The 17,549-nt window shown below is 42.0% G+C and overlaps 1 protein-coding gene across 1 annotated transcript in view; it reads left to right on the forward strand.

Moving 5' to 3' along the window:
- SMS (spermine synthase) overlaps positions 1-17,549 on the forward strand; it is a 48,402-nt gene that overhangs the window by 20,386 nt on the left and 10,467 nt on the right. The window contains exons 2-7 of the mRNA XM_032389603.1: positions 140-260; positions 3,592-3,682; positions 4,585-4,649; positions 9,536-9,711; positions 10,691-10,845; positions 11,760-11,849. Coding sequence (XP_032245494.1) covers positions 140-260; positions 3,592-3,682; positions 4,585-4,649; positions 9,536-9,711; positions 10,691-10,845; positions 11,760-11,849 — 698 coding nt within the window. The remainder of the gene's footprint in view (positions 1-139; positions 261-3,591; positions 3,683-4,584; positions 4,650-9,535; positions 9,712-10,690; positions 10,846-11,759; positions 11,850-17,549) is intronic.

The raw sequence follows: 17,549 nt of genomic DNA on the forward strand, positions 1-17,549 counted from the left end.
CTCCTGACAACGGGCGTGACGCCGGCAAATCTTTGTTCAGGTTTTCTTCCAAAGTTCAGTCGTCAAACTGCGCCTCGCTGGCTTTCCTTTGGAATGTGTTTCATCCTGACCACCTTGCCTTCTCTCCCTTGTTCTCCAGCTGATGGCGAGACCATTCTAAAAGGCCTCCGGTCCATTTTCCAGGAGCAAGGGATGACAGAGTCGGTGCACAACTGGCAAGACCACGGTTATCTAGCGACCTACATCAACAAAAACGGCAGGTGAGGTGGCCTTCAGATCTGAGCACTTCAGCTGGTGGGGCTTGGGGGCGGATGACAAAGTGGGGAGGGGTAGCGTCCAGGTTATTTTTTATTTCCTCCTGTGACATCTTGTTAGGGGGGCTAGAATTCAGTGCTTCACAGCCCTAGCTGCACAGTAGAATCGCCCGGGAGTGCTTTCACAAGACGCCATTACCCCAGTCACTCTCCCAGAGATTGAGGCCAGTGGGCATCAGTATTTTTCCAAAGTACCCCCCCGGCCAGGTGATTCTGCTGTGTGGCCAGGACCCAGAACCCCTGGGAAGCAGAAGCAGTGTGAACTGCAGGCCACGATTCACACGTGGTTAAAGCAGATTCCCGGGCCCCGCTCCAAGAGTTTCTGATGTAGCCGCTCTGGGGTAGCACCGGAAATCCCATTTTCAGCAAGCTCCCAGGGGACACCGATGCTGTTGGTCGGCTGACCCCACTGTGAGTAGCACTGTTATAAGTTATTAGCAATTAATGCAGACCATCATCAAATGCGGAATGAGAATGTCTACGGGGAGGTTGACAGGAAGCTGAGGGGACCCAAGATTTCAAGTTGGGTTTTTTTTTCTTTTCCTTAAGACCTTTATAGACTATCCAGACTTTACCTAATCAATATGTAGATGAGAGCCAATATGTTCTGGGAATAGGGAAGGAAACCTAAATTAAGAACTGACCGAGAACAGAAGACCCCAGCATGTTGAGCTCTTTGTGCTTTCCTAAGTCTAGGTTTGTATCCTATCTAGACTGGTTTAGTATGCAAAACTAGTAAGAGTCTTCGTAATTTGCACTATTAATTTTAAAATGTGAACTCCTGGGTATTTTCAATGGCTTTAATTCCATTTCCCCCAATGGGTACAAAGTACTAGAATTCCACATGGTTTCATTAATGTCCCACATTCTGTCCCTTGTTTCTCTATTAAAAGGAAAAATAACCACCCCCACGACCTCAGAGGCCCAGAAGGCAATGCTGGGAGATCAGGAAACTTTGACTTCTGAGTGCCCCCTTCGGTTACTCTCTTTCTAAGTCAACATGCTCCACCCCATGGGGGTTACTGGTCTTCCCTCTCTTGATGCCTCTCAAGGACTTCCCAGCTCCTCTCTCCCTAAGCCCAGATTTGTATTTCTAACTATGCAGCAAATCTCCACATAAGTGTTTAGCAGATACCTCAGATGTATCTAAAATCATTTCTTCTCTAGGGTGATCCCAAATCAACGCCACCACCAAACTCTCCTACCTTCCCTCCTCCGTGCCCGGCCCAGTTAATAGCACGTTTCCTGCAAGTAGAGATTTGCAGCTGTCCTTGATCCTTTCAGCTCCTGCAGGCTTGGGTTCAGCCTCTCTCTGTCCTAGCCTCTTTTCTCCACCTTCCCCGCCACGGTCTCTTGCTATCCTGGATGTGGTCCATCCTTTGGGGGGACCACAGCAAATGGAACCATGTCACCTTGCCACCCCATAAGTTCTTTGAAGCCTTGATTCTCTTAGAATCTCCTAACTGCCTTTGCATCCAGGCACTTCTCTGCCTCACTTCTTGAATCTTCTACCATACACACCATTTCCAGTTGTCTGGGGGGCCTAGAATTCTTCCCAGAAGGGAATTTTTAATGACAAGAGCTGTTTAGAAATTGCTTCTGAAAGCAGAAAAAATGAAAATTGACATGCTTAGTTTAAAAACGTATTTTCAACATTGGTCTCCCTCTTCTCTCACTTGCTCTACTGGGACCCATCCCCATGGTGCCTGTCCTGAAACCTCACTGCTCCCACCCGTGCCTGGGCGACCAGGCACCAGCTCAGGGGGACCATACCCAGCTTCTGGCCTGACTTCTGGTTAATAGCCACTTTGTGATGCTGAAGTCCTGGTCCTCAGCCTGGTTTTAATCCCTTGAGCTTTTTGTACTAACTTCCAGCATTGTCTGTGCTCCTGTGTTCCTGCAGTTCCATTGGCCGAGGACTGCACTAGAACCACCCAGCTGGTTAGGGGTGAGGTTTTTCTACCCTTTCCCTTCTCCAGCCCCTCTCCTTTGTGCTGTGGGTGGTGGAGGGGGAAAAAAATGATAGGCGCATTCAGGTGTAAATGATTTGTGGTTTCCTGGACCTGAACTTGATTTGGGGGCCATTTAAAGGCTGAAGGTGAAATTAACTAGTAGTGTTTAGTTTTTAATCCAATGTTTCTTTAACCACGACTTTTAGTAAATAGTAGTTTTATTTTTTATTTTATTTATTTTTTAAAAGATTTTATTTATTTATTTGACAGAGAGAGAGAGATAGCAAGGGCAGGAACACAAGTGGGGGAGTGGGAGAGGGAGAAGCAGGCTTCCCGCTGAGCAGGGAGCCCGATGCGGGGCTCGATCCCAGGACCCTGGGATCATGACCTGAGCCGAAGGCAGACACTTAACGACTGAGCCACCCAGGCGCCCCGAGAAGTAGTTTTATATCATAACCCCATACATAGTCATCTGTGTCTAGACAGTACAGATACACGTATGATCAAAACAGAAATTTCTCCACATCATTGACTTTTATTGCATGTGATACACTCTGATATTTTAAGAAAAATGAGCAGATCCCCTAAATTAGGGGTCAGAAAGCTTGTTCCGTAAGGAGCCACATAGAGTGTCTGTCACATTCTCTCTCTCCTTTTTTTTTAAACAACTCCTTAAAAATGTAAAAACCATTCTTAGTCTGCAGGCTCTACAAAAAAAAGTCTTGCAGGCTGGATCTGGTGGTTTGCAGTGTGTAGGCTGGAGTGTGCCAACCCCGAACTAAATCAGTTTAACCACCACCCGCTTGCAGTCGGAAAACCACGGCTCTGTTTTGAACTCTCTGAAGGTTAATTGGGAGGACCCAGTTTGTCCTTCCTACCCTCCCTTCATTTGAGGGCCATGGTCACTAAACTTGGCCGAATCACGTGCCAGGGAACCTTCTTAAAAATCAGGTTCACAGGGGCACCTGGCTGGCTCAGTTGGTAGAGTATGCGACTCTTGATTTCGGGGTCGTGAGTTGGGTGGAGTTTACTTAAAAAAAAAAAAAAAAATCTGGTTCACAGAACTGCTACTGAATCACTTTCTGGGCCCAAGAACCCGTTATCTGAAAACGTTAGCATCTGGTGACTGTCTAAATCTTCCCTAAATGATTGGTGGGCTTCCCACCCCCAAGAAGAGGTTCTCCTAAGAAAGCAAAAGGGTTAACCATGTAACTTAGGAAAAAAAGAGCAATGGTCTTTGCTTTTAGTTGGGTGGGTTGGTGTCTTTTCTTCTTTTGAATGCCATGATACAATTCCTAACCTTAAAATTATGCTTTCCTTTGTAGCTTTGCCAGTTTGAGAATTTACCCACATGGATTGGTGTTGTTGGATCTTCAGAGTTATGACGGTGATTCGCAAGGCCAAGAAGTTGACAGTGTTGGTTTTTCACTTTTATTTACTTTTATTTAATTATTGTTTTGTTTATTTGTAATTACAAGTATTTGAGGATCATCAAATCTCATATTTTTATTTATTTTTATTTATTTATTTATTTTTTAAATTTTATTATGTTATGTTAGTCACCATACAATACATCATTAGTTTTTGATGTAGTGATCCACGATCCCATTGTTTTCGTATAACACCCAGTGCTCCATGCAGTACGTGCCCTCCTTAATACCCATCACCGGGCTAACCCATCCCCCCCCCCCCTCCCCTCAAAAACCCTGTTTGTTTCTCAGGTCCATAGTCTCTCATGGTTCATCTCTCCTTCCAATTCCCCCCCCCCCCCCATTTTTCCCTTCCTTCTCCTAATGTCCTCCATGTTATTCCTTATGTTCCACAAATAAGTGAAACCATATGAAAATCTCATATTTTTAATGATAAAATTATTTTATGTAATTGCTGATCTCCCAGTTAACTTTAAATTTCCTCCCTCCAGATAAGTGATTTTAGAAGAAAAATAGTGGTTCCTCAGTTGTTGTTAGGAACCTGGCTTGTCCTCATTCCCTTGACTGCTTAAAAACTGAGAGTTTTACTTTCCATGATGAAATGTAAACCTTTGAGCAGGATGTTATATCTGCATTATCCATGTGCTCTCCCCTTTCCCATTATCTTGCTGGTGACTTGCACTGAGGGTAGCACCATGAGGGCTGGTTGGTGTGGGTGTGTGGAACTGGGCCAGGCCTGGAGGCTGCTGAAGGGATGGGGGAGGTCAGGAATATCACACAGCTGTCACCACGGCCTCAGCCTCCTGGAAACTTAGCTGTTGCACTCACCTTATTCTATAAGCCCATTGACTTCTTTTCTTTTAATTGTAGTTTTTCTTTTAATTGTAGCTTTTGAACAAAGTAGAAGAAAGAATGAAAGAATTGAGTCAGGACAGTGCTGTGCGGGTGAAGCGGTAAGTCCACTCCCGAATGTCCTTTTATATTTGTTTAACTGGTAAAATTGGAATGGTGGTGTTGTCCCCGAGCAGTGTCTGCTTCTGGCAACATGGGTAGACTGAGCTAATGGATGCCTCACATCCAAACAAGACAAAATGTATGAACACACACACACACACACACACACACACAAACGCGTGCATGCTGTGTAAAATGAAACAAAGGTAGAAAGGAGATAATGGGGCGAATCTCAGGAGCTGGAACTGTATAAAGCAGAGAGCTGGGGGGGGGGGCTTCCGTCTCAGTCAAAAGAGAGTGAGAGAACTCCCCAACCTGGTCCAGTAAAGTGAAAAGGTTGCTGTCTCTGCTCAGAGCTCTGGGCTCCAAAGTGGAATTCACTTCTAAGATTTATGACAAGATGAGGTGATAGAAAATTTGCCTCAAAGCTTTCAAGTAAGGTGACTTTGCAAGATACTAAGAATTGAGAGGCCACCTACCTTGAGCAGCCACTGGTTGGTTCTTTTCAAATGATACTAAAGACAGTTAAGCTTCCCCTGTCCTGACTATGGCTATTTAAACTTCAGTAAATAAAGATAGTTCCATTCCTCAGTTTCACTAGCCTCCTGTCAGTAGCTAATGGCTAGTGACTATCACAGTGTACCATGCAGATATGGAACATTTCTTTTGAACAGTGCAGCAGTATTTGTCCATGGTAACAGATGTTAAAAGAGCCTTAATAGATGTAACAGCTTTGGCATTTGTTGGAATGGATAGAGTCTTGTGTGAGTCCTGGGAATTAAGAATAGGAGTTAATCATGGATACCCAACAGGTAATTCTCACCAGTTTGCTCCTGTCCTGTCTGGGTGGATCCTTATCAGGCCCCAAAAAGTAGGAGGCCTGTCCCTTACTCACAACAGCAAACACAGAGAGACCTAGAGGGACTTTATCAAGGTCACGCCATCACTGATGGAAGCGACCAGAATACAGATGTCTCTAGTTGACAGCACTTTGTAGAAGCGTGCATTCATTTTGGCAAGACCTAGGATGTGAGGGACTTACTAGCTCAGCATGCTAAATTTCATCAGCCCATAGGAAAGCTCCAGGGTTGGTGTAAGGTTAACTAGAAGGTTGGTTAATCTCTGGTAGGGTAGAAAGCAGGGAACTGCAGGTAAATGAACGTAACCGTGTACAACTTGCCCACGTGGTTGAAATCTGTCAGAGCACCTAGATTTGTTTACCCCACCTAAGTTCAGTGTACATCTCCTCAGCCATATTTCCCTCTTCCCAGTCCTTAAAAGCATGTCCACACCCACACACTTTTCTGGACTTTCCACCTTTCCCTGCTTGCAGAGGTTTTCAGCATTCCTTCGACTGCTGCAGACCTATCTGCACCAACCTGAATTCAGCGGGTTCCCACTCTGTTCTAAAATGTATTAACTCCGTGATAATGAATTGGCCAACATCGAAATGCCTCTGAGTTTTATTGGTCTCACTTTTATTAGGGTTACTTCTAGGACTAAGTAAATAGATGGAATACATTTATGGGTTTCAGCACTCATGAGAAGTCTTTGTTTTGGATATAGGAGCTAAGTGAGAGTGGAGTTAAGCTTCATATTTTCAGTTCAAAATACAGACCTTGCTTTTGCTCGTCACTGCTTTTACAACTTTTCGTAAAATCAGGGTAGAGGGGTCCAGAAGTTATTGGGAGTACTTGGTGGCAGGCTTTTTTAATTGGCCTCAAAAGGAGAAGGATGGCGCCATTTTTCTGTCTGGTGAATGACATGGTTAGAAATTTAGTCATTAACAAGTAACTCATAACATTATCTGAAATCATTATTCCCCTGTGGCCAGTGAGTTAAATCTGAATTTTTAATTAAGAAGCCATGGGATGTATTAGATAATTTATTTTTATATTCTACCTTTCCAAAGAAAAGGAACAGGAAAACAAGCTTACGTCCGTTAAGTTTTGTTGGGGGTTAGAGGTGAGGGAGATATTGCAGTAGACACAGTGTACCGGAGACCCAGGACATACTCTGTCTGACTTTCTCTCTACGATCCATTTTCAATTTTCAGCAGTGAAAGTTGAAAGAAGAGTTGTGCTGGGCTCCAGAATATCTCCTGTAGCCCATTACAAGGAGATGCACTTCATGCTAGGATGAGTATTTCATCAAGATAAATGGCTTCCTCATCCTGTTAGAGATCCTTGTTGTTTCTTTGCCAGTCTTTAAAAACCATTGTGTTTCGGGGTGCCTGGCTGCCTCAAGTCAGTGGAGCGTGCGACTCTTGATCTCCGGGTCGTGAGTTTGAGCCCCATTTTGGGTGTAGAGATTACTTAAATTAATCTTTAAAAAAAATTTTTTAAAAAATGAAAACCATTGTGTTGCAATTGAGGGAAGAGCTCTTTACTTTAGCCAAGGCACTTAGTGACACACTTGAGAATAGACATTTATTTTCATCGGGTTTGTGCAGTTTAGTAATTTCGTATAGCTGGCTGGCTGTCAACCAGGGGGTGGGTTTTCTCTCCTGAAAACCCATGACTTGATATTTGTCACCTTCATCTAATGTCACAGGTGGTTTACTCTCCCACCTCCGTCTACCCACCAACCATCAGCCAAGGGTGGAAGAGGCTTCCCCCAAGTCCTGTTTGCCTGCTCTGGGCCAGGCCAGGCTGGGCAGGGGACGGGGGAGGGGTGGTATTGTCTTGTTTGGGGCTGCACATTTTACAAGACAAACCTAGTCTGCAGACATTCCAGCAGCTGCATTTGTTCACTTGAACGGTGCAAGAAGTGGTTAAATCAGGAGTTGGTAGGATTAAATGAGAGTTCATGGGAATTTGCTTTGTAAATCTCAGTGTTCTTTTTTTTATATATAGATTTTATTTATTTATTGAGGGACAGAGAGCGCGTGCAGGCAGGGGGAGGGGCAGAGGCAGAGGAGAGAGAGAATGTCCAGCAGACTGCACACCCAGCACGGAGCCTGATGCAGGGCTGGATCCCACGACCCTGAGATCATGTCCTGAGCTGAAATCAAAAGTCGGACACTTAACCGACTAAGCCATCCAGGCGCCCCAATCTTAGTGTTCTTTATGGTTGTTAGTGTTTGCTCAGAGGAAGCTTCATTAAAAGAGGTTCAGACTGTATTCCTGGTAACAGGTGAGTGGGAGGGCAGAGACTCAGCAGAGCAAGTCAAGAGGTAGCATACCCCATCATCCAGCTGTTTTACTGTTGAATACCACTGTGTTTGAGAACACATGACTTGCACACAGTTGTGTTAGTATGCAGCGAGTTCTCACTTTGTGTTTCTGTTAGATTTGCCAAGCCCCTTTTCTGGCTCTGGTTTTCATTGTCATTTAGTGTCCTCTGCTGGTAGTTTCTAGTACATTCACGTTTTCTGAAATACGGAGCATTTGCAAAAGAATGGAATGGGAAAATCCTCAGTTTGCGGTCCTTCTAGTAATAATAATTGATACAGGCAAGAATCTTCTAGATGCCAAAACCACTACTGGAGGTTTGTTGAGAGCTCAGGGGCTTCACCAGTTTGAGAGGGCTATCCCACAGCCTGCTTAGTAATTTCAAAGGGAAAAAAGGTACCTTTGTAAATGGAGGGATCTGGTGCCATTCACTTGAACCAACTGGTCACACTTAGCATCTCTAATAATAGGACAAGCACACATCTTTTGCCCCTGATGTGATGCTTCTGTAAATATCTACCACCCTGACTTTAATGAAGAAAGAGGTCTTCAGGCAAACCCACCTTAGGGATTTTCTGCAGAACACCTGGTCTGCATTTCCCTGAGATGTTATGAAACACATTGGGTGGAAAAACTTAACTAAAATAGACGAAATGAGGGTAAAAAAGGAAAAGAAAGTACAGCATATGATCCTTCATTCAAAAGCAGAACAGCTGTAAATGACATGATTGGGACGGTCTTGGGGGCATTTGAATGTGGATTGTGTACCAGATGATGGTATTACACCCCCGTGCACTTGCATGAACGTGGTGTGGAAGTGTGGTGGGGTAGGCGGTCTTAAGAGATTCCTGTTGAAGTATTTGGGGTGAGTGTGATGTCTGAGGTGGCCATTTTCTCCAACTTTTTTTTTTTTTTAAACGATTTTATTTATTTATTTGACAGAGACATAGCGAGAGAGGGAACACAAGCAGGGGGAGCGGGAACGGGAGAGCGAGAAGCAGACTTCCCGCCGAGCAGGGAGCCTGATGCGGGGCTCCATCCCAGGACCCTGGGATCATGACCTGAGCCGAAGGCAGACGCTTAACCCACTGAGCCACCCAGGCACCCCTTCTCCAACATTTTTTTAGGAAAAATTGAAGGCATGCCAGAAAGGTTTATTAAAAAAGTAACCTCTTAATGTACAACAGTTGCTGAGATTTGGTAGTGGCCATATTTGTATATAAAGCTGAAAGCCCAAGCTTTAGATTTGTATACTATTCTGGAATTGGCTGGAGGGCACGTTGCTTGCTTTTGTACACTCACACTTCCGGGTTCACTTTTTTTTTTTTTTAAGTAATCAGTACACCCAACGTGGCGCTTGAGCTCACGACCCCAAGATCAGTAGTGGCATCGTCTGCTGACTAAGTCAACCAGGCGCCCCTCCAGGTTCACTTTTTTTTTTTTTTTAAGATTTTATTTATTTATTTGAGAGAGAGAGAGACACAGCAAGAGAGGGAACACAAGCAGGGGGAGCGGGAGACGGAGAAGCAGGCTTCCCGCGGAGCAGGGAGCCTGATGCGGGGCTCGATCCCAGGACCCCGGGACCACGACCTGAGCCGAAGGCAGACGCTTAACGACTGAGCCACCCAGGCGCCCCTGCAGGTTCACTTTAAGGCAGCGGCACCATAAGCGGTGTTCCTGTAAAGGCTCATTCTTGTTTTCCCTTTTTCCAGATTACCACCCATAATTCGAGGAGGAGCTATCGACAGATACTGGCCCACTGCTGATGGTCGCCTGGTTGAGTATGACATAGATGAAGTGGTGTATGATGAAGATTCACCTTATCAGAACATTAAAATTCTACACTCGAAGCAATTTGGAAATATTCTCATCCTTAGTGGGGATGTTAGTAAGTATTCCATCCCTACCCCAATTGCATAGCAGAGTGACAGTGTTTTAGATAATGGTGCTTTTCTGACAAATAGCACCATTGTGGATTTGTCCTAGTTTGTCCTTGGCAGTGCTGTTTTTTTGAAAGGAATATTTATGTCATATTAACCTGTGGATTGTCTGGGCTTTCCTGTTTTATTTTTATTTTTTATTTTAAAGATTTTATTTTATTTATTTTAGAGAGAATGTGTGAGCGGGGGGGAGGGGCAGAGGGAGAGGGGAAGCAGACACCACTCAGGACAGAGCCCGACCAGGACCCGGGGTTCCATCCAACCCATGACCCTGAGATCATGACCTGAGTTGAAACCGAGAGCCAGACACTTAACCAACTGAGCTACCCAGGCGCCCTTAGGCTTTCATGTTTTATAGCAGAGCCATGAAAACTTTGTCTTGATGTTCCTTTTTCTTAGTATTCTTAGTGCTGAGTATTTGAATTATGCTCATATAAAGAAAATATGATTCCTTATTTTTTAAGAAATTTTTTTGTTTCGGAAAATTTCAAAACTGAGTAGACAAAATAGTATGATGAACCCATGTATACTCACCATTGAGTGCTAACAATTAGAAACTCCTGGCCAATCTTGTTTCCCCTAAACCCTGGTTTACTTTGTCTCTCCTATTACTTGGAACAACTCTCAGATGCCGTATTTCATGTAATAAAAGATGATTGCTTTTAATTAGCATATCAGAACATTCTTAAGACTGAATTTTTTTTTTTCCACTGACCATGGTATATGTGTATGTAATATATTAGGTGTCAGATGAGTAGGGTTGATGAAAAAAAAGTACCTCTGCACATTGTTGATAGTTTTTAAAGATCAAAAATGAAAAAAATTTGAATTTTAGACTAGATTCCAGCACTTTCTAGCATGGCAAGTCAGGTCTCTGTGTGGGTTTGGGTAGAATCACCATTTTGTACCTGTGTTTTTCCTCCCTAGATCTGGCAGAGAGTGATTTGGCGTATACCCAGGCCATCATGGGCAGTGGAAAAGAAGACTACAGTGGCAAAGACGTGCTGATTCTTGGGGGTGGAGATGGGGGCATATTATGTGAAATAGTCAAACTGAAACCAAAGATGGTCACTATGGTAGAGATATCCTTTGTTTGGAGATCAAGTTCAATTGGCTTCTGTTTTGTTCCTCTTTTTTTGTCTTAAGACTCCAGCTAATGTTATGAGGCAAATGCCTTTTAAATACTGCCTTGAACAAACATTTCCATTTAGTACCAATAGCCTTTTCATGTGGCTACAAACAAAGCAGCAGAGATCCTCTAGTTGAGAAAACGAGAAAGCAACCTTGGTACTGCGTCTGCTGCTTAGCACTTTGTGAAAGGGCTTCTTCATGAAAAGGGAAAATTCAGTTCTTTTTGAGTGACCTTGGTATAACAATGAAATCATTGTCTCATTCATCTTTTTTTTTTTTTTTTTTTTTGGTAAATCTGATACCCAAGTTTGTGTTATAAAATTCATGTTTGTCTTACCTTTATTTTTTTTTAAGATTTTATTTTACTTTATTAAGATTTTAATTTTACTTTATTAAGATTTTATTTATTTATTTGAGAAAGAGAGAGAGCATGGGGAGGGACAGAGGGATAGAGAATTTCAGACAGACTCCACACAGCTGGATGCTGGGCTCCCATCTCACAACCCTGAGATCATGACCTGAACTGAAATCAAGAGTCAGACGCTTCGGGCGCCTGGGTGGCTCAGTTGGTTAAGCGACTGCCTTCGGCTCAGGTCGTGATCCCGGAGTCCTGGGATCGAGTCCCGCATCGGGCTCCTGGCTCGGCGGGGAGCCTGCTTCTCCCTCTGACCCTATCCCCTCTCATGCTGTTTCTCTCTCTCTCTCAAATAAATAAATAAATAAAATCTTAAAAAAAAAAAAAAAAAGTCAGACGCTTCACCGACTGAACCACCCAGGTGCCCCTACCTTTTCTTTAAAGTATTACTATTTCAGAATTCTTTGATAGATCAAATTCAGGATCAATTTCTCCTTGACCTGTTTGAACATTGACCAAATGGTGATTGATGGATGTAAGAAATACATGCGAAAAACATGTGGCAACGTCTTAGACAATCTTAAAGGAGACTGCTATCAGGTAATTATGTTTTCTAGATAACATTTTGAAGTCAACTAATAATATGTTATTGACTTGAATTGTACCTTCCTAAAACAGCTCTAAGGGTAGTTGGTTAAGAAGATAAATAGATCATCTTGGAGGGAAGGATAATTTTTCCCTCTACTGTTAGAAGGTGGAGGAGGGACAGTAAAGTATCCCCCCAAACTGAGAAGGCATTGGTGACCGGAAAGCGAAGTGGGCCACTCCATAGAGTTTACACCGAGTTTTACTCAGGGACACCTAACTGACAGGCGGGATTGGGTGGAGGATGGTCCGTGGCAGCTGCGTAGTTACTCTCTGCAAAGTCCAGACTGTAGTCCCCGGATTTTATAGAGGGAGAGGACATGCAGGAAGGGCACTGGAGTGAGATCATACCATTCCCATGTACCTCAGAGGGTATGCGTGCACTAATTGACCTTTAATCAAGTTAACCTTTCATTAGCTTTTATGGCACGACCTGTGTATGAGGATGGGGAAAGACCGTTATCTCTAACAGATTCATGGGAAACCAAAATGCCAGCCTTCCTTGGCAGGCATTTTTGACGTACGTATATTAATCTCTAAGGTGCCAGAACACGTAGTCCCAAGAGAAGTCATTGAGCAAACATGAACAAGATAAGAGGGCCAAAGATGGACTCAGTATTATCAGCACCCTTACCCTCTGCCCTTCTAGTTCTTGGCTAAGACTCCTGTAATAAAAGACAGATTAACGAGAAATACAGAAGTCGAGTAACATATATACCTCATGTGTACTTGGGAGAGACCCAGAGATCAGTGAGTAACTCAGAGGTAGCTTTAAAATTTAGGCTTAAATACCAACTTAATAGGAAAAGGGGTCATAGGTGTCTTAGGGAGAGTGAGTGACTTTTAAGGAAAGATAATGGGCCCTTGGAAGAATAGATGGGGTAGGTATGATACTTGTGACTAAGTTTGTCTGGGTGTGGTATCCATTTCCTGTCTTGTGATAGAGGTCATCCGTCCCTGGTTGAACCCACTAGGGAGGGGATCTCGGACAATTGAGTTTCTTTCGGAGGATCTATCTTAGGTAGATTGAAGGGGAGTTCGGAGAAAGCTGCCTTCTGCATTTGCTGTTTTTCAAGTGCCTATACAGCTCAAAATAATACACCAAAGTGGCATACTTTGAGGTGGCATCTTCTGCTACTCTTCAGACTCTGTGTGAGTTACGTGTACATCTCAACAGTTGCTTCTTGCTAAGCAAATTCGCTTCTGTCCTAAATTGTACTGTACTTCCAAGTTGACCAATCATTACAGTTTGTTGGATGTTTTGTATTGTATTTTAAACATGCACGTGTCCAGTGCTTACATCTACAATACTTGTTAGAACAAGATAACCAAGCAAATACATTTTATTTGAACAGAATCTTAAATGTGTCTTCAAAAAAAAAAAGTATTACTCTAGATTTATAAACAATTTAGACGAGTGCTTTCATTTGTTGATCTGTAAATTGCTTATCCCTACCCCATCTTCCCTAATGTGTTTGCATCCAAATTTGATTTCATGGTGCATGCATGTTAATTTTTTAAGCTGAAAGAGAATTCTGTCTATATTGACATGTAGGTGTGATTGTTTTGTGGGCAAAAGAGAAAGAAGGATATATGTATTTCACATGTACTGTTTGAGAGTTTTAATAAGGGACGCGGGGAAGGGGAGTTAGGTTCATCAGAGCATGACAGGTTTGTTTCACTCATTTGTTTCATGGAGCTAAAAGTTACCATTGTTGTCAAATAATGTTTGCATTGTTAGCCAGACTCTCTGCCTAAGGTGTTTTAACCTGTAATCCTCAACCCTGCACCAAGCAGCTATTATTTCTCTTTTATGGTTGAAGAAGATTCAACTTTGAGAGTTCGAAGGACATTTATTCAAGGTTATAGGGTAACTTCAGAAGAGTGATTTCACTCCGATACCCGGCTCCCTGGCTCCTTCTGGAACTTCCTTATATGGATTCGGAAAAACAATTGAAGCATAAGCAGAACTGCAAACCCAAACCTGCAGTACTGTGGAGTTGTAGATTCTTGTAATTAGAGGCTGGATGTACGTGGGACGTTTTACTAATGGCTTTGGAAAACAACTCTTGCATGTCTGTCTGAAAGCAGAGCACCAAAGGCAGGTGGTGACATTGACAGTGGGACAGTCTAGGGAATGGAAAAGTAGTATTTTATTTGAAATGGCTCTGCTTTTGAGGAAGTTGGGTGTCTGAATACATCCGCCCACCCCTTCCGTCTTCTTGCTGGATTAGAACAACCATTGGGGGAGCCTGGAAAATTCTTCTGAGGTTGAGGGTTTTCTGAGTGCTCTCAAGGGGTGGGGGGTTCCTCGTCTGGGGGTATTCACAGGCAAGCCCCTTAGCCATTAAAATACTACCATTAAAAAAACACCAGGTCTTTGCAAATGTTTATTTCAAAAACACATGGTTACTCTGTTAACCATGTTTAGAAAAGTAGAAAATGTTCCAAAGTGCTCCCCATTCCTTTTATAATGATTGAGTAGCTTTAATACTAGAATCCTTAAGGTAGTACAAAAAGAAAACTAAAGATTGGTTTTGATGAGTATACAAGATTTTCAAGTAAAAGAGTAAATTAAATCTAGCAGTTTATTTAAAGAACTCTATTAGACCCAAGAAAGATTTAGTTCAGAAACATAAAGATGGGAATCTTAAGAAGTCTGTCAACATGATTTATTATATGAATTATTTAAAAGAGAAAATAATGTACTAACAGATGACAAAGCATTTGGGGGATATTTAGCAGTCATTCTTAATAAAAAGTCTTTTAAGTAAGATAAAATTGCAATAGAAGGGAAACTACCCAAACGTAACAAACTGTCAGAAACTTAATGTTATATAAAAAGGCAAAATACATTAAGGCATTTCCAGTAAAACTGGAAATAAGGTCGAAGATGCTTGTTAACTTTATTCAACATTGTTTTTGAGGCATTAGCTAATACAGTAAGGTAGGAAAATGAAAACAGTATAAATATAGAAAGAATCATTATTTGCAGATGATATGAATGCTTAGAAAATCTAGGAAACTCACCTAGAAAATTAGTCGAGTTCATGAGAATTTGGTGAAGTGATTGGATGGAGATAGTCTAAAAAAATGTTTTTTAAGCTATGCTAAATGCAAAACAGTTTGAATGGAAATTGGAGGTAGAGAGTGGGCTAGAGATCCTATTCAGAAGAATGACCAAGAATAATGACCAATTGTTTTTTTAAGTTATTAATTTTAATTCCAGTGTAGTTAACCAGAGTATTATATTAGTTTCAGATGTCCAATATAGTGATTCAACGATTCTCTACATTACTCAGTGCTCATCACGATAAGTGCACTCTTAATCCCCATCACCTATTTCACCCATCCCCTCACCCACCTCCCCTCTGACAACCATCTGATTGTTCAAGTATGAGTGAAATCTTACGGTATTTGTCTTTCTCTCACTGACTTATTTCACTTAGCATAATACTCTCTAGCTCCATCCACGTCGTTACAAATGGCAAGATTTCATTCTTTTTTAATGGCTGAATAATATTCTGGTGTGTGTGTGCACGCGCACACATAAACGCCACTTCTTTATCCATTCATCAGTTGATGGACACTTGGGCTGCTTCCATATCTTGGCTATTGTAAATAATGCTGCCATAAACATTGGGGTGCACGTATCCCTTTGAATTAGTGATGTTCTTGTATTCTTTGGGTAAATACCCGGTAGCGCAATTGCTGGGTCATAGGGTAGTTCTATTTTTAACTTTTTGAGGAACTTCCATACTGTTTTCCATAGTGGCTGCCGCTGTTTGCATTCCCACCAATAGCGTAAGAGGGTTCCCCTTTCTTTGCATCCTTGCCAACATCTGTTTCTTCTGTTGATTTTAGCCATTCTGACAGGTATGAGGTGATACCTCATTGTAGCTTTGATTTGCATTTCCCTGATGATGAGTGATGTTGAGCATCTTTCCATGTGTCTCTTGGCTATCTCTGTTGGCCGTCTGGATGTCGTCTTTGGAAAAATGTCTGTTCATGTCTTCTGCCCATTTTTAAGTTGGATTATTTGTATTTGGGTGTTGAGTTGTGTAAGTCGTTTATATATTTTGGATACTAACCCTTTATCAGATATGTCATTTGCAAATATATCTTCTCCCATTCCGTAGGTTGTCTTTTAGTTTTGTTGATTGTTTCCTTTGCTGTACAGAAGCTTTTTATTTTGATGTAGTCCCAGTAGTTTATTTTTGCTTTTATTTCCCTTGCCTCAGGAGACATATCCAGAAAAATGTTGCTATGACTGATGTCAGAGATGTTACTGCCTGTGTTCTCTTCTAGGATTTTTGTACTTTCAGGCTTCACATTTAGGAATAATGACCAATTGTTAAATACCTAGGAATATATTTAAATAAGAATGGTATTGTGGGACTGATAAGAATTATGTCAAGATCTTACGAGAATTATGTCGAGATCTTACTGAAAGACCACAACTATAGTTGGAATATATGGAGAGACATGTTACATTTCTAGGATGAGAATACCAGAACAATGTCTATAACTTCCTAATTACAAGTAATTCCAGTCAGAATCCCAAGGAGGTTTTTAGAATTAGATCAAATGATTTTCAATTTCATTTGTAACAATAAATACTTAAGAATAGCCAAGAAAAAAATTTTTTAAAATATTTTATTTATTGGGACGCCTGGGTGGCTCAGTCGGTTAAACACCTGCCTTAATCTCAGGTCATGATCCCAGGGTCCTGGGATTGAGCCCCGCATCGGGCTCCCTGCTCAATGGAGGAGCCTGCTTCTCCCTCTGCCTGCCACTCCCCCTGCTTGTGCTCTCTCTCTCTCTCTCTGACAAATAAATAAAATCTTAAAAAAAAAGATTTATTGATTTGAGAGGGTGAGAGAGAGAGCACAAGATGGGAGGGTCAGAGGGAGAAGCAGACTCCCTGCTGAATGGGCAGCCTGATGTGGGGCTGGATCCTGGGACTCCAATCCTGGAACTCTGGGATCATGACCTGAGCCAAAGGCAGACACTTAATCGACTGAGCCACCCAGGTGCCCCTCCAAGAAAAAAATTTTTTTAAAAATCATAGTGCAGGGAAATTTGCCCTGTTGTTTAGTAATTTACTGTTAAAGCATAGTAATCTAATAGGGAGTGTGATGTTGACACAGGAATGCACATATAAGAGGAATGGCACAGAGATTTTGAACATGTCTGAGTGTGTATTCATACAAGTAATAGATGGCCTAAGGTATATTTCAGTTTGCTTGGGAAAAGGAGATTGAGTTGATTTCATAGGTGATGCCAACACAATGGGCTGTCCATCTCCATGAGAACAAAGTTAACATGACCCTAGAAGCCATAGAAAAATTAATCTCAGATGGCTTAAGCTCTGGATACAAAAACTAATACATTTAGGTAAATTTAACATATTTAACCTTGGAGTTGGAAAATCTTTTAAAGAAAGACAAGAAACCCAGAAACTACAACAACAACCTAATCCCATAAACGAAGCTGAAAAACTGGTAACAAACACGACAGGGATTTAATCCCTTTAATAATACAGAGAGCCCCTACAATTTAAGATTTAAAAAATAAGATAACTATATAGAAAAATAATAAAGGACATGAACTGGTATTTCTCAGAAGACAAAAATCAAATATCCTATAAACTTA

This window comes from Phoca vitulina, unplaced genomic scaffold (assembly GCF_004348235.1).
Source record: "Phoca vitulina isolate PV1807 unplaced genomic scaffold, GSC_HSeal_1.0 scaffold55, whole genome shotgun sequence".
Taxonomy (NCBI): Eukaryota; Metazoa; Chordata; class Mammalia; order Carnivora; family Phocidae; genus Phoca; species Phoca vitulina.